The sequence below is a fragment of the Cherax quadricarinatus genome, chromosome 8 (genome assembly GCF_038502225.1).
Source record: "Cherax quadricarinatus isolate ZL_2023a chromosome 8, ASM3850222v1, whole genome shotgun sequence".
Classification (NCBI taxonomy): domain Eukaryota; kingdom Metazoa; phylum Arthropoda; class Malacostraca; order Decapoda; family Parastacidae; genus Cherax; species Cherax quadricarinatus.
This window is the reverse complement of record NC_091299.1, coordinates 62,073,324-62,086,752: the sequence shown is the minus strand read 5'-3', so window position 1 is coordinate 62,086,752 and position 13,429 is coordinate 62,073,324. Positions and strand designations below refer to the sequence as shown.

Sequence of the window (13,429 nt, the reverse complement as noted above, 5' to 3'; positions counted from 1 at the left end):
AACATATCTGTCCATAGAGACCTGTACCTCTCGTTCCTTTATGACTTTCCTAAAGTGTTTCACAACATTGTCAGTGTAATAGTCACCAACATGGCTTGCAATAGCTGTCTGAGGGTGATTGCACATATTTCCTTAATCTTTGAAGTAGGCAACTTCTTCAATTTCTCTCTCCCCTCCTCCAAAGCAGTTTCCTCAGGTGTGGCCTCTTGCTGTTGAAGATGATCTAGCAGCTCATCAGTGGTTAGTTCTTCATTGTCCTCCTCCACCAACTCTTCCACATCATCCCCACTAACCTCCAACCCCAAGGACTTCCCCAATGCCACAATGGATTCCTCAACTGGCATAGGCTTCTCAGGGTTAGCCTCAAACCCTTTGAAATCCCTTTTGTCTACACATTCTGCTCACAGTTTTTTCCAGGCAGAGTTCAAGGTCCTCTTAGTCACTCCCTCCCAAGCCTTACCTATAAGGTTTACACAGTTGAGGATATTGGGGCTCTGGTGGCCTGGTGGTTAATGCTCCCGCTTCACATGGCAAGGGCCTGGGTTCGATTCCCAGCCAGAGTAGAAACATTGGGCGTGCTTCTTTCCACCTGTTGTCTATGTTCCCCATCAGTAAAATGGGTACCTGGGTGTTAGTCGACTGGTGTGGGTCGCATCCTGGGACACTGACCTAATTTGCCCGACATGCGGAGCATAACAAGGGGCTTTCTATGTAGTAATATGTCATTGTTGTCAGCTAGGCCTGTATACCTTGTACATGTACTTGTAGTAAATAAAGATATTATTATTATTATTATTAAAGTGATCCTTCCAAAACTCCTTTAGAGTCAATAGAGTTTCTGTGGTCACTTCAAAGCACCTTTCAAACATAGCTTTTGTGTACAGTTTCTTGAAGTTGGAAATGACCTTCTGGTCCATGGGCTGCAGGAGAGGAGTGATATTAGGAGGCAAAAACTTGACCTTAATGAAAATCATGTCCCCAGAAAGTCGCTCTGACAAGTCTGTAGGATGACCAGGGGCATTGCCTAATACCAGGAGGCACTTAAGGTCTAATTTCTTTTCAATTAGGTAATTTTTCACATTGGGGGCAAATGCATGGTGTAACCAGTCATAGAAAAAGTCCCTAGTGACCCATGCCTTACTGTTTGCCCTCCACAGCACACACAAATTAGCCTTAAGGATATTCTTTTGCCTGAACGCTCTGGGAGTTTCTGAGTGATACACTAATAAAGGCTTCACTTTGCAATCACCACTAGCATTGGCACACATGAGAAGAGTAAGCCTGTCTTTCATAGGCTTATGTCCTGGGAGTGCCTTTCCCTCCTGAATAATGTAGGTCCTGCTTGGCAATTTCTTCCAAAACAGGCCTGTTTCATCACAAACACTTGTTCAGGTTTCAATCCTTCAGCCTCTATGTACTCCTTGAATTCCTTCACATATTTTTCAGCTGCTTTTTGGTCCGAACTAGCAGCCTCACCATGCCCAGTCACACTATGTATGCCACTACGATTCTTAAATCTTTCAAACCAACCTTTTGCTGGCCTTAAATTCACTCACATCACCACTAGTTGCAGGCAATTTTTTTACCAAATCGTCATGCAACTGCCTAGCCTTCTCACAAATGATCGCTTGAGAGATGCTATCTCCTGCTGTCTGTTTTTCATTTATCCACAACAATAACAGTCTCATTTTCTAACACTTGCAGTCGCTGTTTCCTAATCATAGTTGCACCTTTTGCAAGAACAGCTTCCTTGATTGCCGTTTTCCTGCTCACTATAGTAGAGATGGTTGATTGGGGTTTACTATACAACCTGACCAGCTCCGACACACGCACTCCACTTTCGTACTTTGCAATTATCTTTTTCTTCATTTCAACAGTCATTAGCACCCTTGGTCTCGAAGGGTTGGCACTAGGAGCTTTCTTGGAGCCCATGGTGACTTATTTTGCAGAAACAAGCACCAAAAACAGTGATAATATGGAATGTACCGAATGTATTCTTAGATGCACGCACACTGGCTGGCTTGTAAACACTGGCTCACACGGGGCAGTTCAGGCCACACGTGGACACGTCTCTATGAACCGCATCACATACCGGGTTTTGTAATGGGAACTGAGGCAAATTCTCTGCGATATAATGCATCGGTTACCGGATTTATCGGATACCGATAGCATCGCGAACCAGGGGTCCACTGTACAGTGCGGTAATGCTTTTTTTTTTCAAATATTTAATTAATGTATTTCATTGAAACTCCATGGGGTAGTGGAGAAGAATCCTTCCTCTGTAAGCCATGCATGTCGTAAGAGGTGACTAAAATGTCTGAAGGAAGGGGTTAGTAACCCCTTCTTCTGTATATATGTATTACTAACTGTAAAAAGAAGATAACTTTTGTTTCTTCTTTTTTGGGTTACCCTACTTTGGCAGGAGACAGCCAGTGTGTAAAAAAATTAATTCAGAGTATGGTATAATAAAATTAATATGCTTGTAGCCTGGTTTCTAATTTTAATGTGTTACAGGTTTGAAGATCCATCTTTGCGAGACCGAGTGACACGGGTCGTATTGTTGTGGGTTAATAACCACTTCACCGACTTCGAGATGGACCCGGTCATGATGAATTTCTTGGAACAATTTGAAGAAGGTTTGGAGAGAGAGAAAATGGCAGGCCAACTGCGTCTCTTAGACTTCGCTTGTGCCACAAAAGCCAGAGCGAGAACTGTGACTCTGACTAGGCCTAGCAGGGATGAAATACTTCATTTCTCTATTTTAGGAGGATATGAAAGGGGCTATGGTATATTTATTTCCAAGGTAAGGACTCCTGTAGTCTCTAGAACATTTTGAAATACTGTTAGTATTAAACAAAAAAATATGCCAGAATGATAAATATAATAATTTTTACATTTTTCAAAATTGTGTAAATTTATAGGCATTTTTTTACTTAAGACAAAGAAAAGGTAAAAAAATTCTGGTGTCCTCTCAGGTTGAAAAGGGAAGCAAAGCGGAGGATGTTGGTTTAAAGCGCGGTGACCAGATCCTGGAGGTTAATGGACAAAGCTTCGATCACATGAATCATGCTAAGGCACTTGAAATCCTTCGGCAGACTTGTCATCTGTCTATTACTGTCAAGAGCAATTTATTAGGTAATACTGCATGTAATATTATTTTTGTAATTTTGCTTGTGTGTGTACTACATTATTTATGTTATCACCATTAAAATATTACAAAATGTTTGAAATTATTTAATTAATAGGAATAGTAGATTATATATTAATAGAAAATGTAGATTATAATACTTTTAAATAAAACTGATGATAACCTACAATTTTTCGTACTGTTTCCAACTTTCCTTTAAAATTTAAAGTATTTTGCCTTCTTATACCTTGTTGAACATTAAAAGTAGACTTCAAGAAACGAGAGACCATAAATTTCATTACATACACATTACAGTATAGTACAAAAGTTGCTTAATATACTTGAAATAGCTATATGTATATGTAATACATCCTCTCCTCACTTAACGACGGAGTTACATTCCTAAAATCACATTGGTAAATAATTCGCCGCTAAGCAAGGAGCATACTATAATAGCGGGTTTGTGTCAACCATCTTTGATATTGTTTTAATGTCACCTTTGCACTATTTGTAACATTTTTAGTATATTTTTAAATGTTTATATAGCAGTGTACTGTATATTGTAATAAACAGAATAGAGGAAATCAGCTCCAATGTACATTATTTAGGTACGCATTCTGGTCAGAGATCCCATTGCAAGTCTGAGTTGTTGGTAAATGAGTACGTGACTAAGTGAGGAGAAGCTGCATTAACCTTTGCAGAATATTATTGATAGAAGACAAGAGGATGCATAATGAGCTATGAGTGGTAAATGGATTCATATACTGGTGACTGGAGAGAGTATTACACAGGTTGTATTCCTAAGGTGTCCATCAAGCCTAAACACAGAAACAGTATGGCACTCCTTGTCTTTTCACTAAAGGAAACTGGTAGTCATTAAGCTAGTTTACATCTCCATTGTCCACTACAGGGATTAATCATAGTGTTATTCTTTGTCTCTTTCTAGCCTTCAAAGAGATGTTGACCACACCAGAAAACTCTCCCCGACCACGATCAAGAAAGACTTCCGATGTACGTGGTATTGCTGATATTAACAGTCATATGCCAATGAACTCAACCTTTGTGTCTACCATGCATCTCCCGTATGACCAGTCACCCAGGGATAAAAGCAAAATGGGCAACAACAAAGGCTCGTTCATGACAACAAAAGCCAATAAACTTAAGAAGAAGGTCATAGAATCTCTCATGCCAAAGAATAATGCATTGTAAGTATAATGAAGGATGAATTGTTTTCTTAAAAGTTTAGATTATGTATATAAAATGAAGGGGGTTGTATGAAGTATTATTTAAGTGAGCAGTGCAAGAAAAGTATTGATCCTTTGAATAAATAGTTTACAAGACCAATAAGATGCTGAGTCAAGCACTTTGCAACACTTGGCAATCTTTATTCTGGATAAAGATTCCAAAGTGTTTCATAAAGGTTCCCAGTATTGCATAAGTATCTTATTCATCAGTGTTGATGCTTTAAATAAGTAGAAGACGGGGGGAACGGTGTAAGTAATGGAACCACCTGTTTACCCTTAGGGGAAGGAGAGGCAAAATTTAATTGTGAATAAGTAAAAATAAAGAGTCTCTTGAGATGGCCATCACTTGCCAACAACACTGATGAAGAAAAATCATCAACACCTTTTCACCTGGGAAAAGTAAAAAAAAAAATTATACATATTTTCTTCCAGTGAAGATATGAATAAAAGTTATTGTGCATGGGGAAGTCAGAGAGAATATTGTATTTGGTGGAGAGCTTCACTGTTGTAGCCTCCTTCCTTCCTCCCTTCACTTACCCTCCCTCCCTCTCCTTTTTCCTCTTCCTTTCTCTTTCTCTTCCTCTATTCCCTCTGTCCCTCCCTCCCCTTCCTATCTCCCCTCCCATTCATAGAACATGTTAGTTCTTCCCATGTAAAACATAAAAGGCCACAATATATTATAATAATAGCTTTAGTTTGAACATTTAGTCACCACAAGTGTTGATGGTGGCAGTAGTGAAACATTTGACTACTCTAGACACTATCTACAGTACGTAACATTCTTGCCTCTTCTGCTAGATGATAATCTTCACTGACACCTTGTTTCACTGACTTACTCCAACACTTATTGTGTTTTCCAACATTGTTTCAATTATGTTAGATGATACACACTTGAGAAAGTTGTTGAATTATGTTAGATGATACACACTTGAGAAAGGTTTTTCTGATATTCAACCTTAGATACCTGATGCTTAATACTTGATAAATATGTTGTTATGTATTGGCTTTGTTGAGTACAGTGTATGCAATAAAATATTAATATATCCCTTCCTTACTACAACAATGAGCAGTGACCAGTGAGTACACTTCTTTGTTCTTTGAATTAGTTTATATTTTTTCAATACTAAACAAATTGAAGGCTATTGGTGCTGCCTTTAAAGTTAATTTGCTGTGTATACATGTTCTTGGTGATATTTCAAGTATTTTAATAACCTAACACAACTATTGGATATTTGATTCTGATAAATGTGAAATGTAATTTCAGAGACTCGCAAGCAAACAGCGATGACAGCGTGTCGTCACACTCAAGTGTCGGTGGAGGACTGTACCACAGTCACAGCAACCCTGACCTTAGCACAGCTGGAGCTTATGATGAATTAAGAGCTGAGTTCCCAGAGCACGTGTTAAAGGTGCGTGTTTGCTCAAGTAAACACTTGAGGCTGCATATATCATAAGTATTCTTTATTATTCATGTAATTCTTAATACTTTAGCAAGTAATAAAGTAGAGGTCGCAGTGTAATGCTGCACTGTATGCAATGTGCACTTATTTCTTTATATTTTGGTTTATTTACAGAAGGTCAGAGTTTTTTCTTAAGTTTAAGCTGAAAGATTATTAGAAAAACTGCAAAATATTTTGGCTGCTGGTTTAGTTCACATTTTGTGTTCATTGTATTTGCAACTAGCCCACAAATTATGGATCATTATTAGTACTGTAATGTTATTATAAAATGGTCTTATGAGGTAAGAGTTAGAGGGAGAGGGGAAGGGAAAAGGTACCTAATAACTAGCATGCACACAACTGATCAAGCTGAGGAAGGACAAAAAAATGCTGATGGAAAATAACAAAGAAGTATACCATGTTCTTATCAGATGATTCAAAGACATTTTCAAAGTAGAAAGTGGAGAACTACTGGAAGGCACTTTTGTCAGAACTGATCAGTGGATGCTGGAGAATATTATCACAGCAAAATGATAAAACCAGAGCTGGATGTCATGAAAGCCATGGGACCAGACAGCATATCTCCGTAGGTACTGAGGGAAGGGGCAAAACAATTATGTGACCCAGTAGCAAAGGTATTCAACCAATCTCTCTAACTAGGACACCTGCCAAAATTTGTGAAAAAAGGCAAATGTGGTCTCTGTTTATATAAAAAACAAGGCCCTGGTCGTGGACCGGGCCGCGGGGGCGTTGATCCCCGGAATAACCTCCAGGTAGACTCCAGGTACATATATATTGTCAGTAAGAAAAAGGATGGTGGATCACTTAGAGAAAAGTTTCCTTACAGAAAACCAACACAGATTTAGGAGTGGAAAAATCATGCCTTAAAAATTTGCTGGAGTCGTATGACAAAGTCACAGAGATAAAACAAGAAAGACAGGGCAGGGTGGACTACTTGGAAGTATTTAATACAGTACAACACCATATCTAGAAATCAGAGGAACACTCGAGGTTAAAAGCAAAGTAACTCCAATGGGTCAGGGAGTACCAAAATGGGAGAGAGTAATGAATGGAGTTCCTCAAGGATCACTGGTAGAACCACTGCTGTTCCTAATATATGTGAATGCCCTACCAGAGGGGATTAAGTTCTCTATGTCACTGTTTGCAGATGTAAAATTAATGAGAAGAATAAGAATGGGAGAGTGCAGTGATAAACTTCATAGAGTGATAAATGGTTTGAAAAACCAACAAGTTGAAGATTGAGACACTTATGCAACATATGGGAATCTTTATTGAGGAAACGTTTCGCCACACAGTGACTTCATCATCTGTCAGACACGGCAGGTACCACTATGACCCCACCTCCTCCTGCTTCGCCTCACCTGACTACAGTATATAAGCCATGTCTACGGCCCTATGCTGTACATTCTACAAGATTGACGGACTGAACACATCGACTCCAGGCTGAGGGACTGATTACCTTAAACTCCTCCTCTCCTTACACCTTCTGCTTTGTATTGGACTGATGAAGCCACTGTATGGCGAAACGTTTCCTGAATAAAGATTCCCTTATGTTGCATAAGTGTCTCAATCTTCAAACTCCATAGAGATATAAACAGAGAGTGAAAAGGACCTGGGGTAAATATCACACCAAATGTATTGCCAGAAACGCACATAAACTGTATAATGTCAGTGGCACGTGCAAACCTGCCAAACCTCAAAATGGAATTCAGTGACTTGAATAAAGAATCCTTCAGAACCTTTTATACGACTTACGTTAGACCACTCAATGAGTACGTGGCCCCAGCATGGAGCCCACATCTGGTCAAGCATATGGGCTCCATATCTGGCAAAACATAACAGATATGGACAGATTATTACAATTCACAGGACCAGGATCAAGGAGCAACAGGTGGAAGCTAAAAATATATGAGAACCATGGAAATATAAGGAAATACAGTGTTTATAAAGTCTCAGGGTTATTGAAAAGTGGAATGACTTGGATGTGGCAGTGGTGGAGGCAAATGGATTGTACATCTTTAAGAGAAGATGTGAAATGGCCCAGATCAGAAGAAATTGATGGTGATCCAAGTAGTCTAAGGGGCAGAGCCAGGATCCTAATTTTGATTCCAGCTTTGTGAATACTTCCACTTGGATGCATGTATGCATTCGTGTGCACCTGCAATTAATTTAGGGGCAACACCAAATTAGAGCCTTTAGATGTTGGATTACCTTACAGTAGGAATCCTAGATACTGGATCACCTTACAGTGGTGTCCATAGATGTTGGATCACCTTACAGTGGTGTCCATAGATATTGGATCACCTTACAGTGGTGTCCATAGATGTTGGATCACCTTACAGTGGTGTCCATAGATGTTGGATTGCCTTACAGTGGTGCCTATAGATGTTGGATCACCTTACAGTGGTGGCCATAGATGATGGATCACCTTACAGCGGTGCCCATAGACGTTGGATCACCTTACAGCAGTGCCCATAGACGTTGGATCACCTTACAGTTTATGTACTGGGTTTAAAGCCTGTCACCCATTATTTTTTACCCATATAGTACTGTAGTAGAAAAAAATTTCATTTTGATAAAATTTGCTGTGACTTCCAACCTATAATTTGATCCTTTCCACGAATGGCTGAAATTAATGAATGAATATATAGCAAATAGGGAGGCTTCATTATACTCTTGCTAATGTTTACCCTCTGCATGTATGAACTTCTGTCCTCATTGAATATAATAGTGGACCCTCAACCAACGGCATTAATCCGTTCCAGAGGGCTTGCCGTTGGTCGAGTTAATTTTCCCCATAAGATGAACAAGGAGGCTTTAGGAAAGGTAGGGGGTGTGTGGACCAGGTGTTTACAGTGAAACATATAAGTGAACAGTATTTAGATAAGGCTAAAGAGGTCTTTGTGGCATTTATGGATTTGGAAAAGGCGTATGACAGGGTGGATAGGGGGGCAATGTGGCAGATGTTGCAAGTGTATGGTGTAGGAGGTAGGTTACTGAAAGCAGTGAAGAGTTTTTACGAGGATAGTGAGGCTCAAGTTAGAGTATGTAGGAAAGAGGGAAATTTTTTCCCAGTAAAAGTAGGCCTTAGACAAGGATGTGTGATGTCACCGTGGTTGTTTAATATATTTATAGATGGGGTTGTAAGAGAAGTAAATGCGAGGGTTTTGGCAAGAGGCGTGGAGTTAAAAGATAAAGAATCACACACAAAGTGGGAGTTGTCACAGCTGCTCTTTGCTGATGACACTGTGCTCTTGGGAGATTCTGAAGAGAAGTTGCAGAGATTGGTGGATGAATTTGGTAGGGTGTGCAAAAGAAGAAAATTAAAGGTGAATACAGGAAAGAGTAAGGTTATGAGGATAACAAAAAGATTAGGTGATGAAAGATTGAATATCAGATTGGAGGGAGAGAGTATGGAGGAGGTGAACGTATTCAGATATTTGGGAGTGGACGTGTCAGCGGATGGGTCTATGAAAGATGAGGTGAATCATAGAATTGATGAGGGAAAAAGAGTGAGTGGTGCACTTAGGAGTCTGTGGAAACAAAGAACTTTGTCCTTGGAGGCAAAGAGAAGAATGTATGAGAGTATAGTTTTACCAACGCTCTTATATGGGTGTGAAGCGTGGGTGATGAATGTTGCAGCGAGGAGAAGGCTGGAGGCAGTGGAGATGTCATGTCTGAGGGCAATGTGTGGTGTGAATATAATGCAGAGAATTCGTAGTTTGGAAGTTAGGAGGAGGTGCGGGATTACCAAAACTGTTGTCCAGAGGGCTGAGGAAGGGTTGTTGAGGTGGTTCGGACATGTAGAGAGAATGGAGCGAAACAGAATGACTTCAAGAGTGTATCAGTCTGTAGTGGAAGGAAGGCGGGGTAGGGGTCGGCCTAGGAAGGGTTGGAGGGAGGGGGTAAAGGAGGTTTTGTGTGCGAGGGGCTTGGACTTCCAGCAGGCATGCGTGAGCGTGTTTGATAGGAGTGAATGGAGACAAATGGTTTTTAATACTTGACGTGCTGTTGGAGTGTGAGCAAAGTAACATTTATGAAGGGATTCAGGGAAACCGGCAGGCCGGACTTGAGTCCTGGAGATGGGAAGTACAGTGCCTGCACTCTGAAGGAGGGGTGTTAATGTTGCAGTTTAAAAACTGTAGTGTAAAGCACCCTTCTGGCAAGACAGTGATGGAGTGAATGATGGTGAAAGTTTTTCTTTTTCGGGCCACCCTGCCTTGGTGGGAATCGGCCGGTGTGATAATAAAAAAAAAAAAAAAAATAATAAGAAATAATGGAAATAGAATTAATCTGTTCCTGACACCCTAAAGTCTGAATTTTTTTTTTTCCATGAAATATGCATTTCCTTATATGGAAAGGAATGGGACATGCAAAATAAACAATAATTAAATACCACTTATCTTTATTGTGGAGTTGTTGCTGAGTGATGTGCCAGCAGCAGGGGAGATTCAGGATTGTCTATTGCTTGGAAGGAGAATCCCCTTCCATAAAGACTTCAGGTACCAAGTTCTTTGGTGGGGTTACCTCCCTTCTTGGTTTTTTAATGCCACTAGGACCAGCTTGAGAATCACTGGACCACCCTCTACCACCACCACCTTTGTATTTTTCTACAAACTTTTTCTTGAATTCTATTGTGTTTCTCACATCCTTTACCAAAGCGCTGGCTCTAGAAGCTTTTGTGGGGCCTATGGTGGCTTGTTTAGCGGTTACAAGCACTAGAAACAGTGGAATAATCCAAAATGTATGGGAGGCACACGTGGAAACCGACTGCAACAGCTTGTAAACAATGGCACACTGATGTCGTTGGTTAAGTTTTTCGCAGTTGGTTAAGGCATTTTTTTCTACAGCAAAAAGCGCTGTTAGATGAAATTGCCATTACTTAATGCCGCCGTTAGTTGAGGGTCGACTGTACGTATTTTTGTGCTTCATGCTAAGCTACGATTTCAACTTTTCAACAGGTATATCTAGCTATGATTTCAACTTTTCAATAAGTATTTTAAGCTATGATTTCAACTTTTCAATGAGTATATTAAGATATAATTTCTGCTTTTCAATGGGTACATTAAACTACAGTTTCAACTTTTCAACAGATATATTAAGTTACAATTTCCACTTTTCAATGGGTATATTAAGCTACAATTTCAACTTTTCAACAGGTATATCGGGCAACGGACCAGTCGGCCAGATTCCTGCCAGTGCACAAAGAAACGACTGCTCGAGAAGTGGTCATGCTTGCATTGCAGATCTTCAACATCAATGATCCAACTGGCTCTTCCAATTATGCTTTGTATGAGGTCACAGTTACAGAAGAGGGAATTACCAAGCAGAAGCGACTGCCTGATTCATTACAAAATTTGGCAGAAAGAATAGGTAAAAGAAAAAATTTTGGTGTTTTATGTGTATTAGTTGTTTTCTATTATTTTTTTTTTTTTTTTATTATCACACCGGCCGATTCCCACCAAGGCAGGGTGGCCCGAAAAAGAAAAACTTTCACCATCATTCACTCCATCACTGTCTTGCCAGAAGGGTGCTTTACACTACAGTTTTTAAACTGCAACATTAACACCCCTCCTTCAGAGTGCAGGCACTGTACTTCCCATCTCCAGGACTCAAGTCCGGCCTGCCGGTTTCCCTGAATCCCTTCATAAATGTTACTTTGCTCACACTCCAACAGCACGTCAAGTATTAAAAACCATTTGTCTCCATTCACTCCTATCAAACATGCTCACGCATGCCTGCTGGAAGTCCAAGCCCCTCGCACACAAAACCTCCTTTACCCCCTCCCTCCAACCCTTCCTAGGCCGACCCCTACCCCGCCTTCCTTCCACTACAGACTGATACACTCTTGAAGTCATTCTGTTTCGCTCCATTCTCTCTACATGTCCGAACCACCTCAACAACCCTTCCTCAGCCCTCTGGACAACAGTTTTGGTAATCCCGCACCTCCTCCTAACTTCCAAACTACGAATTCTCTGCATTATATTCACACCACACATTGCCCTCAGACATGACATCTCCACTGCCTCCAGCCTTCTCCTCGCTGCAACATTCATCACCCACGCTTCACACCCATATAAGAGCGTTGGTAAAACTATACTCTCATACATTCCCCTCTTTGCCTCCAAGGACAAAGTTCTTTGTCTCCACAGACTCCTAAGTGCACCACTCACTCTTTTTCCCTCATCAATTCTATGATTCACCTCATCTTTCATAGACCCATCCGCTGACACGTCCACTCCCAAATATCTGAATACGTTCACCTCCTCCATACTCTCTCCCTCCAATCTGATATTCAATCTTTCATCACCTAATCTTTTTGTTATCCTCATAACCTTACTCTTTCCTGTATTCACCTTTAATTTTCTTCTTTTGCACACCCTACCAAATTCATCCACCAATCTCTGCAACTTCTCTTCAGAATCTCCCAAGAGCACAGTGTCATCAGCAAAGAGCAGCTGTGACAACTCCCACTTTGTGTGTGATTCTTTATCTTTTAACTCCACGCCTCTTGCCAAGACCCTCGCATTTACTTCTCTTACAACCCCATCTATAAATATATTAAACAACCACGGTGACATCACACATCCTTGTCTAAGGCCTACTTTTACTGGGAAAAAATTTCCCTCTTTCCTACATACTCTAACTTGAGCCTCACTATCCTCGTAAAAACTCTTCACTGCTTTCAGTAACCTACCTCCTACACCATACACTTGCAACATCTGCCACATTGCCCCCCTATCCACCCTGTCATACGCCTTTTCCAAATCCATAAATGCCACAAAGACCTCTTTAGCCTTATCTAAATACTGTTCACTTATATGTTTCACTGTAAACACCTGGTCCACACACCCCCTGCCTTTCCTAAAGCCTCCTTGTTCATCTGCTATCCTATTCTCCGTCTTACTCTTAATTCTTTCAATTATAACTCTACCATACACTTTACCAGGTACACTCAACAGACTTATCCCCCTATAATTTTTGCACTCTCTTTTATCCCCTTTGCCTTTATACAAAGGGAACTATGCATGCTCTCTGCCAATCCCTAGGTACCTTACCCTCTTCCATACATTTATTAAATAATTGCACCAACCACTCCAAAACTATATCCCCACCTGCTTTTAACATTTCTATCTTTATCCCATCAATCCCGGCTGCCTTACCCTCTTTCATTTTACCTACTGCCTCACGAACTTCCCCCACACTCACAACTGGCTCTTCCTCACTCCTACAAGATGTTATTCCTCCTTGCCCTATACACGAAATCACAGCTTCCCTATCTTCATCAACATTTAACAATTCCTCAAAATATTCCTTCCATCTTCCCAATACCTCTAACTCTCCATTTAATAACTCTCCTCTCCTATTTTTAACTGACAAATCCATTTGTTCTCTAGGCTTTCTTAACTTGTTAATCTCACTCCAAAACTTTTTCTTATTTTCAACAAAATTTGTTGATAACATCTCACCCACTCTCTCATTTGCTCTCTTTTTACATTGCTTCACCACTCTCTTAACTTCTCTCTTTTTCTCCATATACTCTTCCCTCCTTGCATCAATTCTACTTTGTAAAAACTTCTCATATGCTAACTTTTTCT

General features: G+C 40.3%; 1 protein-coding gene across 5 annotated transcripts in view; it reads left to right on the top strand.

Annotated features, from left to right (window-relative positions):
* Window positions 1-13,429, top strand: part of LOC128685297 (rap guanine nucleotide exchange factor 2) — an 832,363-nt gene that overhangs the window by 746,462 nt on the left and 72,472 nt on the right. For all 5 annotated transcript variants that reach the window (XM_070083069.1, XM_070083072.1, XM_070083070.1 and 2 more), the window contains 5 exons: window positions 2,515-2,803; window positions 2,976-3,135; window positions 4,074-4,332; window positions 5,636-5,780; window positions 10,991-11,204. In XM_070083069.1, the coding sequence (XP_069939170.1) occupies window positions 2,515-2,803; window positions 2,976-3,135; window positions 4,074-4,332; window positions 5,636-5,780; window positions 10,991-11,204 (1,067 nt within the window). The remainder of the gene's footprint in view (window positions 1-2,514; window positions 2,804-2,975; window positions 3,136-4,073; window positions 4,333-5,635; window positions 5,781-10,990; window positions 11,205-13,429) is intronic.